This window comes from Dipteris shenzhenensis, chromosome 8 (assembly GCF_047967505.1).
Source record: "Dipteris shenzhenensis isolate YYH24624 ecotype China chromosome 8, Dip_SZ_1.0, whole genome shotgun sequence".
Lineage (NCBI taxonomy): Eukaryota > Viridiplantae > Streptophyta > Polypodiopsida > Gleicheniales > Dipteridaceae > Dipteris > Dipteris shenzhenensis.
The window spans coordinates 38,640,446-38,664,639 of NC_141603.1; the positions used below are offsets into that span (position 1 = coordinate 38,640,446).

General features: G+C 48.2%; 1 protein-coding gene across 1 annotated transcript in view; it reads right to left on the bottom strand.

Moving 5' to 3' along the window:
• The window catches only part of LOC147899476 (uncharacterized), a 249,471-nt gene that overhangs the window by 101,687 nt on the left and 123,590 nt on the right, over window positions 1–24,194 (bottom strand). The window contains exon 9 of the mRNA XM_087377736.1: window positions 21,313–21,387. Coding sequence (XP_087233862.1) covers window positions 21,313–21,387 — 75 coding nt within the window. The remainder of the gene's footprint in view (window positions 1–21,312; window positions 21,388–24,194) is intronic.

The window sequence follows — 24,194 nt, forward strand, 5'->3', positions numbered from 1 at the left end:
AGTAGACGCTTACAAAGATGTTTGCATTTAACAATCTAATGCATTGATTTCATGTGGCCTTTGTTAGTTATAAAATTTAATTGTGTCAAGTTTATCATCCAATAAGAATTTTAATACTTTCTATTGACATATACATAATTTTAGTTTAACATACTGAGAAAAAACTTAATGAGAAATAAGGAAAATCCATAGTGTAATTACCCCTTGTTCACCCCTCTGTCACCACTTGTTCACCCCTATGTCACCCCAAGTTCACTCCTATGTCACCACTCTGTCACCCCTAGGTCACCCTTGTTCACCTCTCTGTCACCCCTGTTCACCCTTGTTCACTCCTAGTTCAGCCCTTGTTCACCTTTGTTCACCCCTATGTCATCCCATCTTCACACCCATGTTCACCCCTAGGTCACTCCTTGTTCACCCTTGTTCACCCCTCTGTCACCCCATGTTAGTTCACCTCTCTGTCACCCATGTTCACATCTAGGTCACCCCTTGTTAACCTCTCTGTCACCCCTTGTTCACTCCTAGTTCATCCCTTGTTCACCCCTATGTCACCCCATCTTCACATCCATGTTCGCCCCTAGGTTACTCCTTGTTCACCCCTCTATCACCCCATGCTTTTTACCCCTAGTTCACTCCCGTGTCACCCATGTTCACACCTAGGTCACCCCTTGTTCACCCTATGTCACCCCTTGTTGACTCCTTGTTCACCCCTATCTCACTCCACGTTCACCCCTAGGTCACCTCTGTTAACCTCTCTGCTCTCACCCCAAGGTCACCCCTAGGTCACCCTCTGTCACTCCATGTTTATCCTGCTAGGTCACCCCTGTTCACGTCTCTCACCCCTTGTTCACTCCTAGTTGAGCCTCTATCACCCTTGTTCACTCCTCTGTCACCAATTGTCCACCCCTCAATCACCACTTGTTCACCCCTATGTCACCCCAAGTTCACTCCTATGTCACCCCTCTGTCGCCCCTAGGTCACCCTTGTTCAGCTCTCTGTCACCCCTTGTTCAATCCTAGTTCACCCCTTGTTCACCCCTATGTCACCCCATCTTCACACCCATGTTCACCCCTAGGTCACTCCTTGTTCACCCCTAGTTCACCTCTAGTTCACCTATGTCACTCCATGTTCACCCCTAGTTCACCTCTCTATCATCCATGTTCACACCTACCCCTTGTTCACTCCTAGATCACCCCTATGCCACTCCATGTTCACCCCTATGTCACCCCATCTTCACACCCATGTTCACCCCTAGGTCACTCCTTGTTCACCCCTCTATGATCCCATGTTCACCCCTCTATCACCCATGTTCGCACCTAGGTTACTCCTTGTTCACCCTTGTTTACCCCTCTGTCACCCATGTTCACACCTAGGTCACTCCTTGTTCACCCCTTTGTCACCCATGTTCACACCTAGGTCACCCCTTGTTCACCCCATGTGCACCCCTATGTTACCCCATATTCACCCTATGTCATCCCATGTTCACACCTATGTCACCCCTTGTTCATCCTTGGTTCATCCCTTGTTCACTCCTATGTCACCCTTGTCCACCTTTCTATCACCCCTTTGTCACCCAGTGTAACCCTTGTTCACCATCGGGACCACTTCTAGAAACTGTCATACTTCTCTCTCTCACGTAGCCTATACACGAGGTGGACAATTCAAATTCAAATTCTGCTGCCTTATCCATTCAAATATTGCCACTTGCCCACACCGCTTTTTCTCTCACCTCCCACCTCCCACGAGTGCTATATTTAGCAGTTGGCCAAATCCAGCCATAGGTACTTGGCGATCAACTCATCCATCGTGATCCTTGCCTTTGGAGTGCATCTCGCAGTCCTCCTACCTCCTATGCTATTTTTGGTCGCCATGCTAAATTAGGCTCCTTCTGCTGTCTTTCTTCCTAGCAGCCCTCTCTCCAACAAGATCACATATGCAAACGATTCCCCTTAGATCGCTTGGCAGCCCCCCTGAACCCTCTTTCCTGGATCTCATCTCCCCCTTGGCAGCCCCTCTTCCAGCGTATTGCCCCCCACTAGTGCGCGTCTCCCTCTTGGGCAGCCTGCTGCAAATCGCCATTTTGCTGCGCCTCATCCCTTTGCTTCCGCCTCAGCCCTGCTGCACATCGCCCTGTCTCCCTCTACTGCAAATTGGCCTCAGCCCTCTGCTGCACATCCTCTCTCTCCCTTGCATATCTCCCTCTTTCTCTCTGCTCTGCGAATCGCCTCTCTAGGCCTGCATCTCAGCTTTCTTTGGAACCTCTGGGGACCCCTTAGTGCATCATCTTCTCCCCGTATTTTGCTGCACCAACTTGCACTCCACCCTATGTTCTTCTCTCTCCACCCTCCCGCATCAAGCTCTCTCTCCTGATCTTCCCCTCCTCCTTCGCCCTCTCCTTCCCCTACCTGCACAATCTCACTCTCCTCTCCCACCAAAGATTCGCCACTAAAATTATTGCAATCAAGGGATCTACCTTCCCCTTTGGCTGATCGCAATCTTGGAACTCTCCATACGGGCCACTTTCCCCTACTTGCCAATCCGTTCTCTACGCTCTTGCTCCAAGTCGCCACCTCTGCTTCACCACCTCCTTGCTTACAAATAGCCTCTGCCATCCAGCCACCTCACCTTGCTTCGCCCCCGCCCATCAAGGCCTCTTCCTCACTTGTGCTAGTACTCCAATACTCCTTGCTTCACCATCAGCTCCCCACTTTCTCAACACCTCTCCTTGTGCTTCGTCATCAACGCCAATACTCCTTGCCTCTCCATCAGCTCCCCCTCCTTCAGCAACCCCCTTGTGCTTCGCCATCAACTTCCCCGCCTCTCCTGCATAAACCTCCTTGCTTCGCCACAAGCTCCCCTCCCCAAATGCTCAGTTCATCTTGCCCCTTTTCTTGACCTCATCACCTTGGTTCGCCTTGTTGCTGCGATACTTCATGCTTGAGGAAGGCGCAAATATAAGCCATGTTTGCCTAGAGATAAGCTTTTTGCCCCTTTTTATACCACCATGATGTCACAGGAAGCCTCTACAGTGCATATACCCGTTACTCAGCCTACAATAGTGGCCACTTCATCAGTGGTGCCTCCAGCAACTCAGGAACTGACAGAACAAAAGGTGGGGCATACTCATCCTGGTCCGAAAGTCACTATCATTTCGGATGGAGAGCCACCACGATCACGATCCGGATAGTGGGACGTCTTTCCGCACTCTTAGAGCTCCAGTGCATCTTCTTCGGACCATGGGGGCTTAGATTACACTCCCTCTGCATAGAGACCTCACTCTGAGGGGTCGGGTGGACCGACAGAAGCTCATAGCCCTTCTAAAACCACTTCTTCTCCCTCCAACAATGTCCAAGTAATGTTCAAACCTCTTCTGGATCCCAATCTCAAAATCTCTTTGGTGTTAACATCTCAGGAGATCCAGACCCTTTGCTTGACTGAGTTTGATAGGGTCATCTTCCCTCTCGTAGACATCTAGCTGTGCACAGACTTCATCAGATCATATGACCCCACTATGGAAACTTTTGAGTTCCTGGGCTTGAGGCAGCTTCTAACACCCACTTTGGTCTCTCAGTATATGGGACTCTTGGTCCTCCCTATTCAGCCTCCTTCCGATAGTTTGCCACAACTTCTTTCATTCCTTTCCCAGTGCAATCCCAATCGGAGGGATTATGATTGCAAAAAGGTTCTCGAAGGGAATAGCAAAGAGGCAGTGACCACTTGCTATGTATGCAATGAGCCCTGTATGGATTCTCGCATTGAATAATTTGTTTAGAGGACCATTTTATAGTTTCTCTTGAATCCTCTTTAGAACCTTCCATGTCAAAGTCCTCTTGTACTTGTCGAGTATTTGCATGATCAACATCATAGTTTAATGACTCATGTCGGTTCTACTCGGCACCAAGGCATTACTACATCACCAAAGGTATCCATCCTACTTTGAATGCCCTCTTCACTATGACTCAGTATGATTTTGCATCGGTATTCTATTCCACATTCCGGTAATCGCACACGCAGAGGTACACACACTTGTACTTGTGGACCTCATCTCACATACCTATTGCATCAATGGTGGACTGCAACACCTTGTCTTCTTCCACCTCCCTACCATACTTCCCCTTCTCCTCTTGGTCCACCCTCATCTACTGTTGTTCCCCTCTTTATATCAGCTTCTTCCCCATGAGTATCACTTCAGCCCCAAAATATTCAGTCTCTATTGCCTCTCCCTCGTCTCTGTTCGTTCTCTTACTACACTACCATCTACAGGACATTTCTCTGGGCCATCCCAGGGGATCACGCTAGCCTCTGGGGACGTTCCATCAATTTCTCTCGAGGCAGAATCAGGTTTCCATGATGTTGTTCTCCAGGTCACTCCTCATCCCAGGGGATGACATTTGTACTTACCTCCCTTGCAGTCTTGACCTTACCGACCCGATCATCACATCAGTTTCAGCGGGCTGCACAGGTACACATATGTCCTCCCCAGAGCACAACCTTCAGTAGTTATGGGAGCAGTGACCTCTGCCTTGGATTCTCACGCCGGAGAGATATTGGAGCAATGCAGGCTCTTGGATTTGAATCTCACTTTGGGAACCACTATTGACGTGAAGACACCTCCGAGGGTATCTCGACGAGAGTGACACTTGATTAGACTATGGAGGATGCTGAGCCAGAGTCATTCTTGCGGGGGTTAAGTTACCAAGTGCAGATGATTGTCCTCCATTGCTAGAAAATGATATGCTAGATATATACTTTGCCTCCTCTAAAGGAGAACTATTCACCCATGAAGTATGCCCTAAAGCACAAGAGGTCTCCTATTTGTATGGAAGAGGAGAACCTAGATCAAATCTTCGCAATCCCCTTGCAAGAAACCCTCCTTGAAACAAGAAAGTGTCCAGGGCTTCGAGCTGTTACCTAGACTTCGATACACTAGCTCCTATGGGAGCTCTAGAGACACAGGATGATGAAGGTATGCGGGGAGCCTTCGAAGAATATGGTGAGATCATGGACATGACTGACCGCATGACCTATTGGGATAGGTATGCATGGGCCAAACAATCGCTTCACATGGCTCAATGCATCATGGATGATAGCTTCGTTCAGATGGGTGCTTAAGTACGCAGTTGGTGCACTTGGGAAGTAGTCCAGCAGTTAAGCGACACAGGTGGTGCACCAACCCTCACCACCACTAGTGTCAGGTGCACTTGGAATAGACAAGAGTACACATGGAGTACTTTAGTCACTAACTTGCAGAAGCCATCAAGGGACAAAGCAGCGGAATTTGCAGAAGCCATCAAGGGACAAAGCAGCGGTTGGGAATTTGAAGCCATCAAGGGACAAAGCAGCGGAACAGCTAAGGAGATAGGAAGACAACCCATAGGAAGGAGGGAAGGAGATTTCCAAAGAGGGGAGCTGATGAGGGAAGGTGAAGAGGGGCAAAAGGGGAAGGATGGGGGCATTCAGAGGGTGTGCATTTCAGCATAGGCGATAGGGTGTGAGTGAGAGAGAGAGAGACTGGAGTCAAGAGCTCGCCTAGTGTGTATCTTCTCCAGATGTATCAGTCATTTGGTGTAACTCTCATGAGTGCATAATTTGTGCATGATTCATTCCATCTAATGAACCATGCTTCTTCCCATCTTTGCTCGCTCCTCTAACATCTCTTCCCGTTGTGTTCTCCTCCCCTCCTCTCCCTTCACCTGGTATAACGGACCCTGTGTCATGTGGTTAGAGTTCTGTTCTGTTCATGTTGAGGGTTGGCTCTTGTGATTTCATTCCGCTTTGGTCCCTCTCTTTGCTCACATCACTCTTGCACTTGTATCGCTCGCACATCGTTGACACCATCAACCAACACTTGCCCCATGCACTATCCATGACACCGTTGGCACGTCCTGCTTTCTCCTCGCACTAGTTGCCCTAGGCCTCCGGTAATACTTTCAGAAGTGGTAGGAACCCCCCCCCCCCTTCAGACAAGCAACAACACCCTCAGGTTTAGGTTGCGTGAGCAGTCACCTTAGCTTCAGGCGCAGGCTGCATCACCCATAGCAGAACAACTAGCAGGTCGGTAACTCGTGCCACTTGCAGTCCACTAGGCCCTTTCAGTTTTTGGTCACCCTAGGCTTGGCTGAACCCCTAACCCAGGTTGAGTTAGCTTCAGTAAAGGGTTCTTAGGTTTGTGAAGGCCACTATGGAGTTTTCTAAGATGAAACTGTTTGCCTCGATCCCAACTAGCAAGCCCTCATACTTTGCCATTGCAATAATACCCAACCCCTATGCATTGACATTCAAGCAAAGGATCACTTCAGGCTCACAAGAACAAATCTAGTTAAAGAGCTCAAGCTTCAGCTTGCAGCCCTTGGAAGAAAGGTGAAGGAGATGGAACGTAATGGCAAGCATGAAATTATTGTAGAGGTCGTACAAAAATGTAGCACATCTCCACGAGCAACAATACTTGTTTCTAGGGTTAAAGAGATGATCACCACTCAAGTCAGCTCAGCCAAGAAAGAGATGGCCATCATGGCCAACAACAAAATTATTAAATTGGATCTTTATGTAGAAGTGAAAGAGCAGGAAGCCACAGTACAGAATAAGAAATATTACGCATTCGGGGACTGCCAGAGGATTTCCTTGGCTGTCTCAATGATAAGGAATGGTACACATAAGGAAAAAAATCACATGCCTCGAGAAGGGAATACCACAAGTTGAATGGGATGAAAATGATATCGATTTTATCACTCAAAAAGGAACACAAGTGCAAGTTTATCTCAGAGAGAGGGTAGGAACAATCAAGATTCTCTGACAGCAGACAAATAAGCTGAAGGGTACAAGAATATGGATATGTGAGGAGCTCACTCCAACCCAGCTCAAACAAAGGAATATGCAACTCACTAAAGCAAAGGAAGCATGCAAAGAAGGGAAATGGGCAGTCTACCGAGATGGACTACATTAATTAGAGATTTCAAATCTAAACTTAAAGACTCTAAGTCTTAAACTGATGTAACGAAGGCCACTTTGCTATACGACTAGAACTAGGACATTGATGTGTGCTAAAATAATCACAAGCTGAGAAAGCATGTGCACTCCTCAACTCTCTAAGACTCAAAGATGTACTAGCTAGTCTTTTTTAATGTGTACTTTGTCTCATAGGCCAGTGAGGCCTTCTGTAAATCTTTCTTTCCTCTCTCTCTCTCTCTCCTTGCTTTTTGATACATTGGTGAGACCAGCTGCGATGTATGCAGCTCCTTTCTGGGAAGGAGACCTCGGCGCTGCAGATTGGAGACGAGTAGAGAGGTTACAGATCATCATGTTCTCTCGGCTCATTAGGGCCAAGGCTACAGTTCCGCACGAGATCATGCTAGCAGAGTTTGGAGCTACTCCCCTTGCATTGGATGCAGCATTTCAGTCGGTCATGTATTTGCACAGGGTTAGGGAGTTTGGAGACTCAGCAGCAGGCAGAGCTCGGTTGCCATGGTTAGCACTTGCATCTTCTATGGAGTTGGCACGATCTGGGGCCCGATACTGCTGGTACTTTAGACTCACTAGGTGGCTCACATCTCTTGGACTAGACATGGATAGACTGCCTCCCTTCCGATACAGCATAGATGCCCCTCATCTCGAGTTGACTCGCCACGAGCTTAGCCAAGTCACGAGAGCAGACTTGCTGCAGCTTCATACGTATCGCACTTGGATTTATCCCACGCAGCTTCCGACGAAGATGGCCACATATCGTGACCACTTCCTTCGGATCTCAGAGGATGGATTTGTCATTCCACTAGGCTATACAGGTATCCACATGTCCCACTCACTGAGGATTGCCCTTGGCCAGCTTAGAGTCTCTTCGCATCAGCTCGAGATAGAGGCTGGTAGGATGCGACGCATGGAGGATGGACGGCGACCAGGCCGAGAGACTAGGATCTGCCCTTGTTGCACCATGGGAGAGGTGGAGTCAGAGGAGCACTTCATTTGCAGATGCCCACTATATTATGAGCTCAGAGGTAGATTCCACTGTCTCTTCACGGATGGCTTTGGACCTCTCTCACGAGTGATGGACTACGAGGATCAGCATTGCCTAGCTCTTTATGTCAGGGAGGCCACTATGCTTCGATGAGACTACCTCAGAGACCATCAGCACAGACCGGAGCGTGATAGAGCCCAGCCTGATAGAGCTCAGGCACACGCTATACCAGAGGACAGAGACAAAGAGGAGCACGAGGAGGTCAGAGCTCACACAGGACACATGCGTCCACCCTGTGGATGTACATATGAGATGGTTTGTAGATGCCGCAGGATCTTGTTACATAGGGGACGTACTCGCCGCTTCATCTCCAGACGAATCCAGGATGATGGCAGCTTTTCGGAGGAGACTTACTCATGGAGATCTCGCCCCACCAGCCGCTCACCTCACCTTTGCTCAGATTTGTACTCTCATAGCAGGAGGCAGAGTCGATGGACAGGATTTCCAGTATTATTTTGGTTCTCAGACTCCGTGACACCTGGACTTGTATCTTTGCATTGGCATATTGTACTCATCCCCCCATTTTGCACCCAGGGGCGGTTTCCTTGCATCTAGTTTACTTTGTATTTAGGCTCAGATTTGACATTATGTACTTTCACTTGCATTGTATTGTGTAGCACTTAGATGATATTCGACGATGTCTCTTCTTTGTGGCACGTTGATTTTGTGCTATCTTGTATGCAGAGTTCTTGATGTCCCATGGGCCCATTTTGGCCTTTAGTGGACAATAATACACTTTCTTTCTTTCTTCTTTCTCTCTCTCTCTCTCTCTCCGCCCCCCCAGGAATAGAATTGGTTCATCGGATCGATTACATTGATGTCTCTCTCTCTCTCTCTCTCTCTCAGCCTCCCTCACCCGCTCAGCCCCCCCGCTCAGCCCCTCCCTCACCCCTCGCTCAGCCCCCCCGCTCACCCCTCGCTCAGCCTCCCTCACCCGCTCAGCCTCTCCCGCTCACCCCTCGCTCAGCCCCCCGCTGCCTTTCTCTCTTTCTTTTCGTCTCTCTCTCTCCGTGCCTCCCCCGCTCAGCCCCCCGCTCAGCCCCCCCGCTCACCCCTCGCTCAGCCTCCCTCACCCGCTCAGCCTCTCCCTCACCCGCTCAGCCCCTCCTCTCACCCCTTGCACCCCTCCTCTCACCCCTCTGCTGCCCCCCCGCTCACCCCTTGGACCCCCCCCCCCCCCTCACCCCTCCGCTCAGCCCCCGCAGCCCCCCCGCTCACCCTCCTCCCTCAACCCTCCCGCTCACCCCCTCGGTCAACCCCCCCGCGCCCCTTCTCTCACCCCCCGCCCCCCCTCGCACTTGCAGCCCTGACCCCCCCCGGCCCCTCCCCTTTAAAAAAAAATAATAATAATAATAAAAAAATAAAAACTTTTCTTTTTTAATTTTAAATCTCTCCTCTTTGTCTCTCTCTCTCTCTCTCTCTCTCTCTCTCTCTCTCTCTCTCTCTCTCTCTCATCGCACATTGGCAACGCTCGCCATCTCCCGCTTTTCAATGTTGCCAGTTTCCCGTAATTAAACATGGCCGACACCGTCGAGCATGCAACAGCAGCAACATCAATGGCCGCCACGACCAATATGCTGCACTATAGTAGAAGAGGACTTGCATCTTCTTCAAAGGACAGCGCAGTGCTTGCACTTGCCGCACTCCCAGTCGCAGGTACACCGGTTTCAGCTCCACTATCTCATCTTCCGCCCAGCGCAGTGCCCGCACTTGCCGCACTCCTAGTCGCAGGTACACCGGTTTCAGCTCCATTATCTCATCTTCCGCCCATAGCTACTTTGTACCCGCAGTTTTTTTCACCCCTCCCCTCTCAGGTTCCTTCTTCTCCTACCCCTTCTCAACCCTTTTTGCTCCCCCTCTCACAGCCCTCTATCACCTCTTCCCCCCCTTTGTTGCCTATTTTACATACTTTGCCAGAGGCTCCCTCCTCCTCATTCTCTCTACAGACTTTACCCATCCCCTCCTCTCCATCCCCGGTACCCGCTTTCTCTCCCCCTTTCCAGCCTTCTCCTTCATCCCCGCTACCCACCTTACCGGTTTTCCCCCTTTCTCCCTTTCTTTCTCCTTCCATGCCTTGTGCTGTTTGTCCTTGCCGCCACATCCTACCAGAGCTTCAGCACTTTGAGACCCACCTCCGAGCTGCCCTTCAGATGCTTCACAGGAAGAACGAGACCATTTCTCTACTTACAGCTCAGGTTGCATCTCTTGCTGATCGAGTGACACAGCAGGATCGGGAGATCTTGTCTATTAGGACAGATCTTCAGGTCTTACAGGCGACTCATAGGACTCTTGCTGGAGAGATTCATGGACACACAGAGCGAGTGCAGCAGATCGAGACTCGCGTTCAGCACATAGACACATCTCCCACTACAGCAGTAGCAGCGGTTGAGGAGCGTTTGACCTCCCTTCAGACAGAGGTTCAGAGAGCCACAGAGTGGGTGGATGTCGTTCGCCGTCAGCCATCACAGCCTCAGAGATCGACTGTATCAGCTACATTGCCCGAGTCACAGCAGAGGGCCATAAAGGCCCTCAACATTCGCATTCGTGGTATCTTGCCCTCGGCGACAGAGTCCACGATGACACAGGCTGTGACCTTTGTCTCTCAGACACTGGGAGTACAGGATCATGGCATAGTAGGATCATATAGAGTCGGGAGGGATCGAACTAGAGAGCAGCTCCTCATTATCAGATTCAGAGATGCCCAGGCACGTCTAGGTGCCCTCAGGAGGAGAGGGACACTCAGAGACCACCCACAGATTTCCATGGACGAGGATCTGACTCAGATACAAGTTGAGGAGCGCAAGGCGCTCATGCCTCAGAGAGATGCAGTCCGAGCTCAGGGCAAGTGGGCAGTGATCAGGAATGGCAGACTCATCATAGGCACTTTGAAGCGTGCTCCCACAGTGCTTAGAGATGACAGACCAGCAGATATAGCCCCACCTCCACCTCCTGCTACGACTGCTTGATGGGACAGGGCCCATGGGACACACCACCCGTCAGATAGTCTACGCATCGCTGTATGGAACTGCAATGGTTCTTTTACAGCATAGCCAGGCAATCTACGGGGGGCATTCTTTGGGAGAGATATCATCTTTTTCATGGAGACACACGAGAGTCCAGAGAGACCTTTGCCACGAGTGACAGGGTATACATGGAGATCTGCCTTCAGGCAGCACACCCGAACATTTGGAGTGAGAGGATCTAGAGGAGTGGCCATTTTGTACAGAGAGCATCTCGATCGGATCATCACAGTGGAGAGAGCGGATTCACATGCCCGATTCTTGTGGGTACGCATCTACCGCAGAGCCCCTCAGCGAGATCTTTTTATTGCAATTTGCTACTTCCCCTTGGCGCAGTCGATCTATTCTTCCACTGGACCAGGCCAGTCCATATTTGAGGATCTCTCAGCGGACATTGCAGATTTTTCACATCGCGGAGAAGTCATCCTTTTAGGAGACTTCAACGCGAGGACCTCAGACAGACAGGCCCTCACTTATGACTTCATGGAGGATCCGGTCATACTCCCAGCATTTCACGATGATAGCCTCTGTCGGACTTCATCAGACTGCACAGTACAGCCCATAGATCAGGGACGTCAGTTACTAGAGCTCCTCACCTCGCACAGTATGGTCATTTATAACGGCTTGTCCAGGTGGCCATAGTCTTCCATGCCTACATTCTCTTCTGCTTCTGGGTGTGGTACTAGCGTGATCGACTACATCATAGGTCCCCCGACTCTAGTCCCTTCCATCCATAGCCTTACTGTTAGCCCCTTCATGCCCTCTGTCGACCATGCACTCATCCACTTTACTTTGACTAATGTCTCCCATGACCCACCCCCCCTCGTTATCATGACCGCCAACCCTATTACGAGGTTCATTTCGACCACCAGTTCGATGATGTATATAGCCAGAACCTCAGCCGCCTACTCCGTCCTCATCTATTAGATGCTCTACCATCCACGCAGGACCGGTGGGAACTTGTACATACTTTACTCGTTTCTGCCGCTCACATGTCGTTCCCTGCCACATGTCATTCGTCTAGTCCCCCACCGGTTGGTCTTGTTCCTTGCAACGGTTGGTATGACGAGGAGTGTAAGGAACTCCGCAGGAAACTTCACCTTGAGACCAAGGAGAAGTCTCCCCTCCTTGCCGAAACCAAGAGAGACTACAAGTGGTTGGTTAGGCGCAAGAAACGCCAATTTCTAGCCCGGAATGAGGAGGAGCTGAGAAGCTTGCTTTTCAGCTGTGACTCCAAGGAATTCTGGAGAAAATTCCTCCGCTCGAAGTCTCAGAGCCCCCTCACAGATCCACGTGTCTGGTCTGCATACACTTCAGCTCTATATGATGTTCCAGATCAGCCAGCCATCGATTTATCCCATTCCCCTAGGCCAGCTTCATCTAGTCTCTTCATACCAGAGAGTGTCCGTGCAACAGTCCACCGATTGAAGAACGGGAGAGCTAAGGATCATGATGGATTGCAAGCGGAGTATGTAATCCATGGGATTGAAGCCTTAGATTTTGTTCTTTCCCGTCTCTTCAATGAGTCTGTTTGTACAGGCCTACCACAGTCCTGGCTAGGCAATACCATAGTACCTATCCACAAGTCGGGGGACCCTATGGAGCCGTCGAATCACAGGACCATCATGATTGGCCACGTTATGGCCAAGATCTATGCATCAGTTTTGGAAAGCTGTATAAATGACCATGCCGAGATGACAGGACTCAGAGCCAGAGGGCAGGCTGGATTTCGCAGGGATCATTCGACACTTGACCACATCCTCACACTCACGGTACTGGTAGAGGAGGCGAAGTCACGAAGGCAACGGCTTTATTGTTGCTTCGTGGACTTCAGGAAGGCATTTGACACAGTTCCGCGATTCAGATTGTTTCAGAGGATTCGCTAGATGGGCTTCAGTGGAGAGATACAGTGGGCTATCATGGCTTTGTATGAGAGGGTCACCGGTCGGGTTCGGACACGTGAGGGGCTCTCAGAGGAGGTATGCAGCACGATTGGGGTGAAGCAGGGTTGCCCGCTCTCTCCTACTCTCTTTGGATTATATATTGATGAGCTAGAGATGTTTATACAGATGACAGGCGGTGTGGGCTCTACTCTCTCAGGATCCTCCATTCCTATCCTTCTGTATGCGGACGATGTGGTTCTCATTTCCTCTACTGCTCAGGGCCTCCAGGCACATATTGAGGCACTCCACAGGTTTTGTCAGGACAGGGGGTTGACTGTAAACCTTGGCAAGACCAAGGTTATGGTTTTCAACACCTCTGATCGTATTTATAGCACGGATGAGTTTTGCTTCACATATGACGGACAGCCCATTGAGCTTGTTAGAGAGTACACTTATTTGGGGGCAGTTTTCAGGGGACCGGTTTTCACCATGACATATGCAGCACGAGATAGGATTAGTAAAGGGTATGCTTCGTTGGCTCATCTTGAGCGTCAGTGTTTTCAGTCCCACTTTCAGCATCCCGATACGAAATCCTTGCTTTTTGATACATTGGTGAGACCAGCTGCGATGTATGCAGCTCCTTTCTGGGTAGGAGACCTCGGCGCTGCAGATTGGAGACGAGTAGAGAGGTTACAGATCATCATGTTCTCTCGGCTCATTAGGGCGAAGGCTACAGTTCCGCACGAGATCATGCTAGCAGAGTTTGGAGCTACTCCCCTTGCATTGGATGCAGCGTTTCAGTCGGTCATGTATTTGCATAGGGTTAGGGAGTTTGGAGACTCAGCAGCAGGCAGAGCTCGGTTGCCATGGTTAGCACTTGCATCTTCTATGGAGTTGGCAGGATCTGGGGCCCGATACTGCTGGTACTTCAGACTCACTAGGTGGCTCACATCTCTTGGACTAGACATGGATAGACTGCCTCCCTTCCAATACAGCATAGATGCCCCTCATCTCGAGTTGACTCGCCACGAGCTTAGCCAGGTCACGAGAGCAGACTTGCTGCATCTTCATACGTATCGCACTTGGATTTATCCCACGCAGCTTCCGACGAAGATGGCCACATATCGTGACCACTTCCTTCGGATCTCAGAGGATGGATTTGTCATTCCACCAGGCTATACAGGTATCCACATGTCCCACTCACTGAGGATTGCCCTTGGCCAGCTTAGAGTCTCTTCGCATCAGCTCGAGATAGAGGCTGGTAGGATGCGACGCATGGAGGATGGACGGCGACCAGGCCGAGAGACCAGGATCTGCCCTTGTTGCACCATGGGAGAGGTGGAGTCAGAGGAGCACTTCATTTGTAGATGCCCGCTATATTATGAGCTCAGAGGTAGATTCCACTGTCTCTTCACGGATGGCTTTGGACCTCTCTCACGAGTGATGGACTACGAGGATCAGCATTGCCTAGCTCTTTATGTCAGGGAGGCCACTATGCTTCGATGAGACTACCTCAGAGACCATCAGCACAGACCGGAGCGTGATAGAGCCCAGCCTGATAGAGCTCAGGCACACGCTATACCAGAGGACAGAGACCAGGAGGAGCACGAGGAGGTCAGAGCTCACACAGGACACATGCGTCCACCCTGTGGATGTACATATGAGATGGTTTGTAGATGCCGCAGGATCTTGTTACATAGGGGACGTACTCGTCGCTTCATCTCCAGACGATCCAGGATGATGGCAGCTTTTCGGAGGAGACTTACTCATGGAGATCTCGCCCCACCAGCCGCTCACCTCACCTTTGCTCAGATTTGTACTCTCATAGCAGGAGGCAGAGTCGATGGACAGGATTTCCAGTATTATTTTGGTTCTTAGACTCCATGACACCTGGACTTGTATCTTTGCATTGGCATATTGTACTCATCCCCCCATTTTGCACCCAGGGGCGGTTTCCTTGCATCTAGTTTACTTTGTATTTAGGTTCAGATTTGACATTATGTACTTTCACTTGCATTGTATTGCGTAGCACTTAGATGATATTCGACGATGCCTCTTCTTTGTGGCACGTTGATTTTGTGCTATCTTGTATGCAGAGTTCTTGATGTCCCATGGGCCCATTTTGGCCTTTAGTGGATAATAATACACTTTCTTTCTTTCTTTCTTTCTCTCTCTCTCTCTCTCTCTCTCTCTCTCTCTTTGTGGCACGTTGATTTTGTGCGATCTTGTATGCAGAGTTCTTGATGTCCCATGGGCCCATTTTGGCCTTTAGCGGACAATAATACACTTTCTTTCTTTCTTTCTTTCTTTCTCTCTCTCTCTCTTTCTTTAAAATTGATGCATGGTTGACTATGTTTTTTATTTCAGACTATAATACAGGTAGTCTACAAAACTTGAATTTTATTTTTTGGCACTCCTTGGGAGCTTCCACGTGCCCTCCCTAAGTGAATGTACTAGCTGGTTTTTCTGTTGTCCCATAGACCTGTTAGTCTCCCGTGGACATTAATAGAATTTATTTCTTTCTTTCTCTCCGCAAGGCAGCACAAAACTATAGAACAATCATAGTAAGCAGCCCAAAGTGTATGGCACCATCATTGAGCCAAAAATCAGCAGATGGGCGGAGACACAAGGAATTAGGGCACCATCCCAAGTAGGGTTTCATCCAAAGCACTCAACAATGGACCAATTGATCACTATAAGAGCGACAATGGAGGGAACCAAGAATAAGAAAGAGCTGTCTACTACTGTTTTGCAGACTTTAAGAAATCCTTTGACACAATTCCATGTAAAAGGCTATGGTAGAGATTAGAAAATCTCTAGTATCCTCGGACCAAGACTTTTCTATTTGACTCTTTGGTCCGCCTCGTGGGTGTGTGTTTAGTGATCCCAATTTTTCTTTGTTTGCTTTCTTTGAGCGTTCTCTGCAGCAATCTTTCTTTGATTGCTTGCAGACTCACCAGATAGATCATGATGTATATTTGGCTTATACTGAGATCTTCAATTGATGTATTTTCTAGCGCCTCTTTTTTGAGGTGACTATTCTTGTAATATAATCAATCAAAGTTTTCACAACAAAAAAAAAAAGTGTATGGAAATCCTAGTTGGGGGCTAGACCTGTCGAAGACAGATTGGGATCAAGTCGAGGCTTCAAGTTCTCATGCTTTCATGGATGATTTGCAATAAACCTTTAGTCACAAATCGGATAGTCCTAACAGATTTCAGAGTGTCCCCACTACAGCCTGATGCAACTGTCTAGGTTATCCCATATCTCTACCGCATCATCTTTTCAGGAACGGCTTTGGACTCCCGTCTAGTCTCTTGTCCTACCAAGATTAGAGATGCCTGACGACCTTTATGCATGAGGCCATCCGATACATGGAACATTTGCTCAGGACACATAGGCGAGATCAGGTTATACAGCCAGGCTCCTCTCAGAGCATGATCAATGAGTTCTTCTAGCAAGACAACAATGACCAGCAGGGCTCCGGGAGATTGGTGGATCCAAGGACGGCTGAGCCCAATGATAGCTGAAGTGATGAGGAGATCTTTGAGATATTAATTTAGAATAACAAAACGGTCTAGGAGACAGTAATAACAATGCATTAAATATCAGAGGGAGAGCATACCAACTTTTCCCAAGCACTAAAGAAAAGAAATAGAGTGCAAAGTAATGTATTGTAACTTGAGCTGGCTGAGGTATGCCTCGCCAACTAATTCTAAACAATAAGATAGGCTGAGGTGTGCTCTCACCAGCAAATACAACAGAGACAGATGAATCCAACCCATCAGCAAATGCAACAGAGACAGGTGAATCCAACCCATCAGCCTATGGATGCATATCGTTGTGTATGTCAAGTATCCTAGAACATAAAGGTGGTTGAAATAATTGGGAAAGATGTGGCTTGTGTATGTCTCTGGAGCATGTTCATAGCTTGCAATTGTGAGTTTGTGACCCTCTCTGTATGGTAAGATTGTGGGCATTTGTTTGCTGCTAGCCTCTTGGATCCATGTATACAGACTCCCTTGTGAAATGATTATGAGGCTGAGGAGGTCTTACCTACTTTTATGGTAGCTGAGGTGGTATGTGTGCTGGTAGATGCCTTACTTGTATGGTAGCTGAGGTGGTATGTGTGCTGGTAGATGAGGCATCACATGTATGTCTACTGAAGTGCTTCGATTGTTGGTCATTGGAATTGGGTCAATGGTCAAACCTTGTTTCATCGCCCTTCTCTCCCTCCTTATCCTCCTCCTGATCAAAGAGGTACTAAGTCTCTGTGTCCAGCCATGTGATATTATATGCTCCAGATAGGGTCCTTTGAAGTTTGAACCTTCTCATCTCCAAAACAAAAAGGGCCAAGAATCTCTGATCTGGCATCATACAAAACAAGCACATCGCTAAAATCTTCTTGGAAAAGAGGACCATTCTTCACTGTCTAGGAGATCTACATGGTGGCTACCAATTTTTTCATGTTTTCCCTTATTGCAAAGTAAGAGTTCAACGTCTCCTCTATCAGACAATTCTTTTAGCTGCTGCTCCCCGCTCCTCCTGCTGCCCTTCCTCCTTCTTGCTCCCCTCCTTGCTGCCCCCTCCCTCCCCTCCTTGCTGCCTCCTCCCTCCCCTCCCCCCTACCTGCTGCTCCCCCCGCCTCCCCTCCCTCTCTCCCCTTCCCTACCTCCTGTGCGCTGCCTGCCTGCGTGCCCCCCCTGCGCTGCTGCCTGCACAGCCCCCCATCCCCCCCCCGCACTGTTTCTTTGCTCCCCCCCCCCTTTCCTCCTCTCCTCCTCTCCTCTTCCCTCCCCTCCTCTCCCCTCCTCCTCTCCTCCTCCTGCCCCCTTCCCTTCCCCTCTCACTCTTGCTGCCCTCCCTTTCTCCTTGCTGATGACGACTCCTCTCCTTGCTCATTCCTCTCTCTCCCTCCCTCCTTTCACCCTCTCCCTTCATCAGGTATACCCCTATTTTCTTTTGGGGGTCTCCTAGGCTTCAGGAAAGTGGACGGAGTTTTGTGTGTGTTTGAGTCGGCCTTTCCCACCTCAGTCAATCTGTTACCGCACACACCGGCTGCGAGAACCGTCACTTTCTCAAAAGACGAGCTGCAGCAGTTGCAAAAGGATTTGGAGCATGAGTGTTCCACAACTCTCTTCGCACGCATCTATGGCTCCCAACCCTCCAAATCACAGGCTAGGGATTGGATGCTTGCGGCGCTTCCTCAAGACCTCGCTCCCCACCTTAAGGATGTACGTTTGTTGGGATGAGGTTTCTTTCAGGTGTGCCTAGATTTCCCGGACATCATGAGAGACTTGCTATAGACTAGGTTTCTCTTTCTAGACTACAGGAGGATTTTTTTGTTTCCCTTTCAGCTGGGCTTTGATTCAGTTGAAGAGGACAAGCACAGAGTTTGCATCTTCATCAGGTTCCCTGGTCTACCTTCAGTTTATCACTGGCTTCTTTCAGTTATTGGCGAGAGGTTTGGTGTGGTAGCAGAGATTCCCCCCTCTTCTTGGCGAGCCCTCGTCGGTTGTTGAGGCAGTCAAGATGGATGGGGTACCCAGGGTTAGGGTCTTTGTTGAGGACCCTAACATTTCAGATGACCACATCATGCTACAGCGACCCGATGGGTCATTCTTTCACCATAGATTTGAGGTTGCAGGTCATCAGGACCAGTGCAGGATTTGTAGATCCTCCGGGCACTTCGCTAGAGATTGCCCAAAGAAGAAGAAGAGGCCAAAAAAGCAACCAACTCGTACTAGGTTATGACAAAGATCAAGAGCAGGACCTATCACTCCACAGGCACCGCCTCAGACACGGGCCCCCACTCCTCCTAGGGCTGCCCGAGTCCTTCCTGCACACCGCACTACCTTTGGCCCCCGGTGGGTTCCGGTCGTGGTTAGGTCCTCTACTTCAGATCACTCCGGAGACTATCCCTCAGGAGCTGCCATCGTGGAGCCTATTGTTCAAGAGCCTTCTTCCGCTCCACCATAGGATCAGGTTGTGCCTCCTTTAGCAGCCCAGGTGGTTGGCACCTCGTCCACAACACTTCTTGATCAGGATGCAGCACAGGTGCCTCCTTCTGTTGACAGAGGGAAAGGGGTCTTATATTCTTTCCTTGCTTCGGTAGGAATCCTTTGGACCCCTTCCCTAGGACTGGCTCAGCGGAATTCCTTGTCCGCTCTTGAGGACCTCTCTGACCTCCCAGATGATGATTTTGCACCCTCCACTTTTGGAGAGCCAGTTATTGGCATCCCCTTTGAGAGATCCTTCTCTCTCTCACCTGTGGACTTTCCTCCCCTTGGACCTCGTGTGTATGGCAGGAGGTCTCAGCTCCGATAGAGGGTTCTTTTTCCGCCATCAGGTCAGGTAAGGTATTCCAACCCGCTTCCTCCCGCCGATGAGGATAGCCAGTTGGAATATACAAGGGTTGGGCGGCATCCCTCATCGCCGTCGCAGACAGCTGATAAGGAATCAACTTCATCTAGGTGTGTCACGTGGTTCCTTAGACATTCTTTTTCTACAGGAACACAAACTGGATGCCAGAGATTGTTCCAAGTCAGGTAAGCTGCTTTCAGGCCGGACGTTTTGGCTTCCTGCCTTGGGAACCAGAGGAGGTACTTGCATATCAGTTTTAGACTCTATCCTCCCTTTCACCCCCTTCAGGGCCCAGTGGATTTTGCTTATGGTTGACGGACATAAGGTTGGTTTCCTCAACCTCTACGCTTCGAACAACAGAGGGAACCGTGTTCTTTTTTAGAGAGAGTTGCTCTCATGGGCTGACATTGCAGATTCTTGAATTATTGGAGGTGACTTCAACATGGTTGAGACACCATCCGATAAGAAAGGGGTAAGAGAAGGTGGTATTCACTTCCTTGAGAGAGCAGCTTGGGATGCCTTCTTGTTCAGATTCAGTGGTAGAGATGTTTGATCAGATGATGCATTTCATATTCAGTGTTAGTCAATCTTGTTTTCGTGGTCGAACCATAGGGTGCAGAAGCCTATCCATGCTCGGATTGTTAAATTCTATGTGGATGACTGGGCTCTTGATAGAGGGGGGATAGTTTGTATTGCACCTGGTGTTTCCACCTCCGACCATTTTTTGGTAGTTTTGTCCATCTCAGAGCCCCATCTGAGAGGACGATCTTCCAGTATCAGGATCCCCGACTCCTTATACACAAATGATACTCTCATAGAGGCAGTCTTGGACACCGAGAGAGGGGGATTTCCTTCTTTTGTTTCACGGTTGGTAATGCCAGGAGATTTCAGTTGAGCAGTAGGGGTTGGATTCCCTCCAGAGCCCCCCATTAGGACAACTTCTTCATCATCGCAGATTTGTGTAGGAACTTCTAGAGGAGCTCTAGAAATCCCTCAGAAATAGAAAGATCACTCTTTTCTTTTGGTTTTCTATTCATGGAGGCATTGCAGTGAATCTATGGAGATCACGATTTGGGGCTGACCCTACTTGCCCTTATTGTCATTCTACAAAGGAGTCAGTGCGACATTGCCTTTGGGATTGTAGTCAGGCGAGGACTATTTGGAAAGGGGTTGCTCGGATACTCAGCATTTTTCATACCTCCCCCTTCTTCATGACTTGGGGCTTGGTCGCTTGGTTATCTCTTATTGGGCCCCATATGTTTTATGAGGGTGAGCCTTCTTGGGTACTCTCGGTCCGCAGGCAGGTGATAGAGACCTGCTCTCTTCAGGATGTACCATTTACGCCCTTCAAAGCTTCTCATGCTTCAGTGGACACTTCTTGGGAGATTCTAACTAGCATTTCCTCTTGTCACATCTGGAGAGCCAGATGTTCAGAGGCTCTGGATGGCACCCAGATACACCCTTTTTGGACTGACATGGTTCATACTTTGATAGCCATTTGGGCTAGCATGCAGGGCCCTTCACGGGCAGCCTCTTCTAGAAGGACTATATTCCTACGAGTTTGGAGGGGTTCTCCCTTTTTCTCATAGGGTTCTACAGCATTGAGATGGCACTTTCAGCCCCAATCCTTTCTTTTTGGCTTTTGAGCTTCTCATGCATTGCATGGTGTATCCCGTATGGAGCTTGCTCTAACGGTTTTCTTTAATACTTAATAGAAGTCTCTTTTTGCAAAGAAAGAGTTCAACATCTAGTATGCCTTAATGCAATTGTTTTATGTTAGGTGGAGTTCGCATGCCTCGAGCCATAGAAAATAGAAATACAGGAGCAAAGGAGTCTGTTGCTATACAAACCTTGGTGGGAAAAGGGGGAAACCAAGAAAACATCCAAGAACCTTTGCTTAACATGACCACTATATGGCAAAGCATAAAATAATACAAGTGCGTGAGCATCTAAAAAATGCAGCCTTTTCATCACATTAAATCATTTTTTATCTTAAATACATAATTTATAGAGTTGAGACTATCGTTCTTGATGCACCTTGAGTAGATAGGTTAATTTAGAATCTCTGTATGGTATATGGCGAATCTTTCCATCTGATATTTCCAGCAAGGCCTGCAAAAAGTAAGAATAGCTGAAGACAAAACTGAACATTATAACAGGACCATAGAATTTCAGAAGACACAAGTGGACATTGTAATAGGACCATAGAATCTCAAAAGACACAAGTGGACATTGTAACAGGACAATAGGTCACCTAGAAAATATATGAAAAGGAAAATGCATATCCGCATCTTCTTTAATACTAACAAGGACCACACCTATATTTTATCCATACATACCTTTCATAGCCAAAAGAGGCTTCAACTTTTGAATACACATTATAGATTTCTTATGAAAAGGCAAAATACCCAGGGGTGATACAAGGTAGGATCTCTTAGAGAAGGAGAAAGGGGTCTTTCTTGGACCGGTGACATGGGGTTTGATGCATCATTCAAGTCACCAAATGCCTTTTATAGGACTCATGGTCCTTTCTATCAAAGTGAAGTCATCATCCACCGGCTTAGATATTTACATTTGGAGATTTTATATTCCCTGTGGAGGGTGTGACTAGAACCACAACATTACAACATGTTTCTAAAGTAGTGTTGCTCAATAGTGGAGAAAGGCAAGCACGTTGCACGTGACAACTTGTCGTTTGGGACTGTGCTAAGGTAATTGATAAGAGCTAGCATTCTCAGGTCAAAATCTAGAATGGATTTATTCTCCTTTTTGCCTGAATCATTTGAGAAAGGCATTGGACATCTTTTGCCAATCCTTGAAGTAGCCAATTGGGAATCGGTTGAACCACCGTTATGCTTTCTAATAATCCATGTATTCTTCCTTTTTCACAGCACCATTGATGCGATAGACTCATAGAAAACTCCGCAAATGATTGTACAGGTCTTCGTCCTTGGTTTCTTTGAAATCCTAGAGGGTGAGTCTTTGAGAACCATCCAATTCCACACAGCCATTCTCAATCTATTATGTACCTCCATCCCATACACCCAACACCTGAAGGAACATGGTGGAGAGGGAGAGGGAGAGAGAGAAGGTAGGATAGGGAGAGAGAAGATAACACTCAAATGGACACATAATGAAAGTGAAAGGAAATGGAAATGATCAATAGATCAAAATGGAAAGACTCACATGATAAAGCTTGATGTAGACTCTTTGATGTGTTAATGTAACACACAAGTACAATCATATTTAGTATAGGACACACACTAGAATACCAAAGTGTATATGGGATATCTCCCAATATGACACGTGGCACTCACACATAAGACTCTACTAGAACTCCTAGTAGAACACACCAAAACACACTCAACTTGACTTCATGTTCTAACACCCCCCCATGAAGGAAAGGTGAGGGACTACTGGAATAGAACCAAGAACAGAACATGACAATGATGGACTACTAATTTGTGCATCCCGTGTAACTCAGAGGCTAAAGTTTCAGCATGTTCAGAGGTTTATCCAAGTACTCTCATCGCTTGAGACTCAATATGACTCAGAGGCTCACGTCTCAACATGGCTACATGACCAGCTCATAGGTCTAGGAATACACCAACATCTTGAAACTTGGCCAGGCCTAATAAAAAGACCCTACCAAAGCCAATACATGGCTCCCACAATACATCCCCCTCCTGGCTCCAAAACAGGGTGACATGGAGCCACACACCATAGATATCAAAACATGGAGCCACACACCATAGGTAGCAAAACATCATTTTAGGAGGACTAAGGCCGAGAACCTTTATTGACTCAAAGGGATAATTACATTCAATTTTTTTGGGACTACCCAGGGCAGAGTACCCATATATATCAAGCTCATGGACATATTTTAGAAGACATATTCATCATCCTCATCTACCTCCTAAGGAAAGGATAGATTTCGGGGATGAGCAGTGAGAGCAAAAGTTGGTGTCGATGTGTCGTCTTCTTTTTCTTCACTAGTGGCAGCAGCTGCAGCCAAGTTAGCATGCTCCTTGGATTATTGTTTGGCAAGCTTTTGAAAACAACGGTCCTCTGTATGGCCAAGATTCTTACAGTACGTACATTTGAAAGGTTTGAACGGCTTGAATATCATCCCTTCTCCTCATGGACATCTTTGTGCCTTCGTTCATGATCGAGAAGCATTGCAACCATTTCATCAAAGCACATATCTCGTGCTACTTGAAGCACTGGTATGTTATCTCGAAACTAAGGAATATCCTCAATGCTGGAAAGGAGGACAGCCCCGATAGGAGCCTTCAAAGCAGCAAGTCAGGTGATGAGGGATTCTATATGATTCAAATGAGTGTTAAGAGAATCTTCATGCTTCATATGAAGCTTAAAGAATTCATGTCTGAGAAACACTTTGGAATTGATAATTTTGTTGCCAGATAAGCGCTCTAGCTTATCCCACAATTCATGTGCAATGTCATCAAAATCCAAGTGATGAATAATATCATCAGACAAACCCAAACCAATGATAGAAAGACTTTTCTCATTGAGAGTTTCCCACGCTAGAATTTTCTTTTCATCAGATTCAGGTTTCTTGTCTTTGCCACTAACCACCTTCCACACACCTTCCCTTATAAGCAGAAGCCTTGTTTGCCAAGTTGGAAAATTCTTACCAGAAAACTCTTCAATGACAATTCCCGCTTTGGAATACTCCATGTTTGCTTCAAATGTTGCAGCAATACAGGCTGAAGTGCAAGATCGGAGCAAAGGCTAGAATAGTATGGGCTGTAGTAGCAGCTCAGCTTGCACTCGGGGCAGAAAACAGCCACGAAAGGCATCGGACCAGCTGGAATAGCATAGGCAGCAGCTCATGTTGTAGTCGGGACAGAATGCGGCATTCTTGGGGCGTGAATAGCAGCAACAACAACACTCTT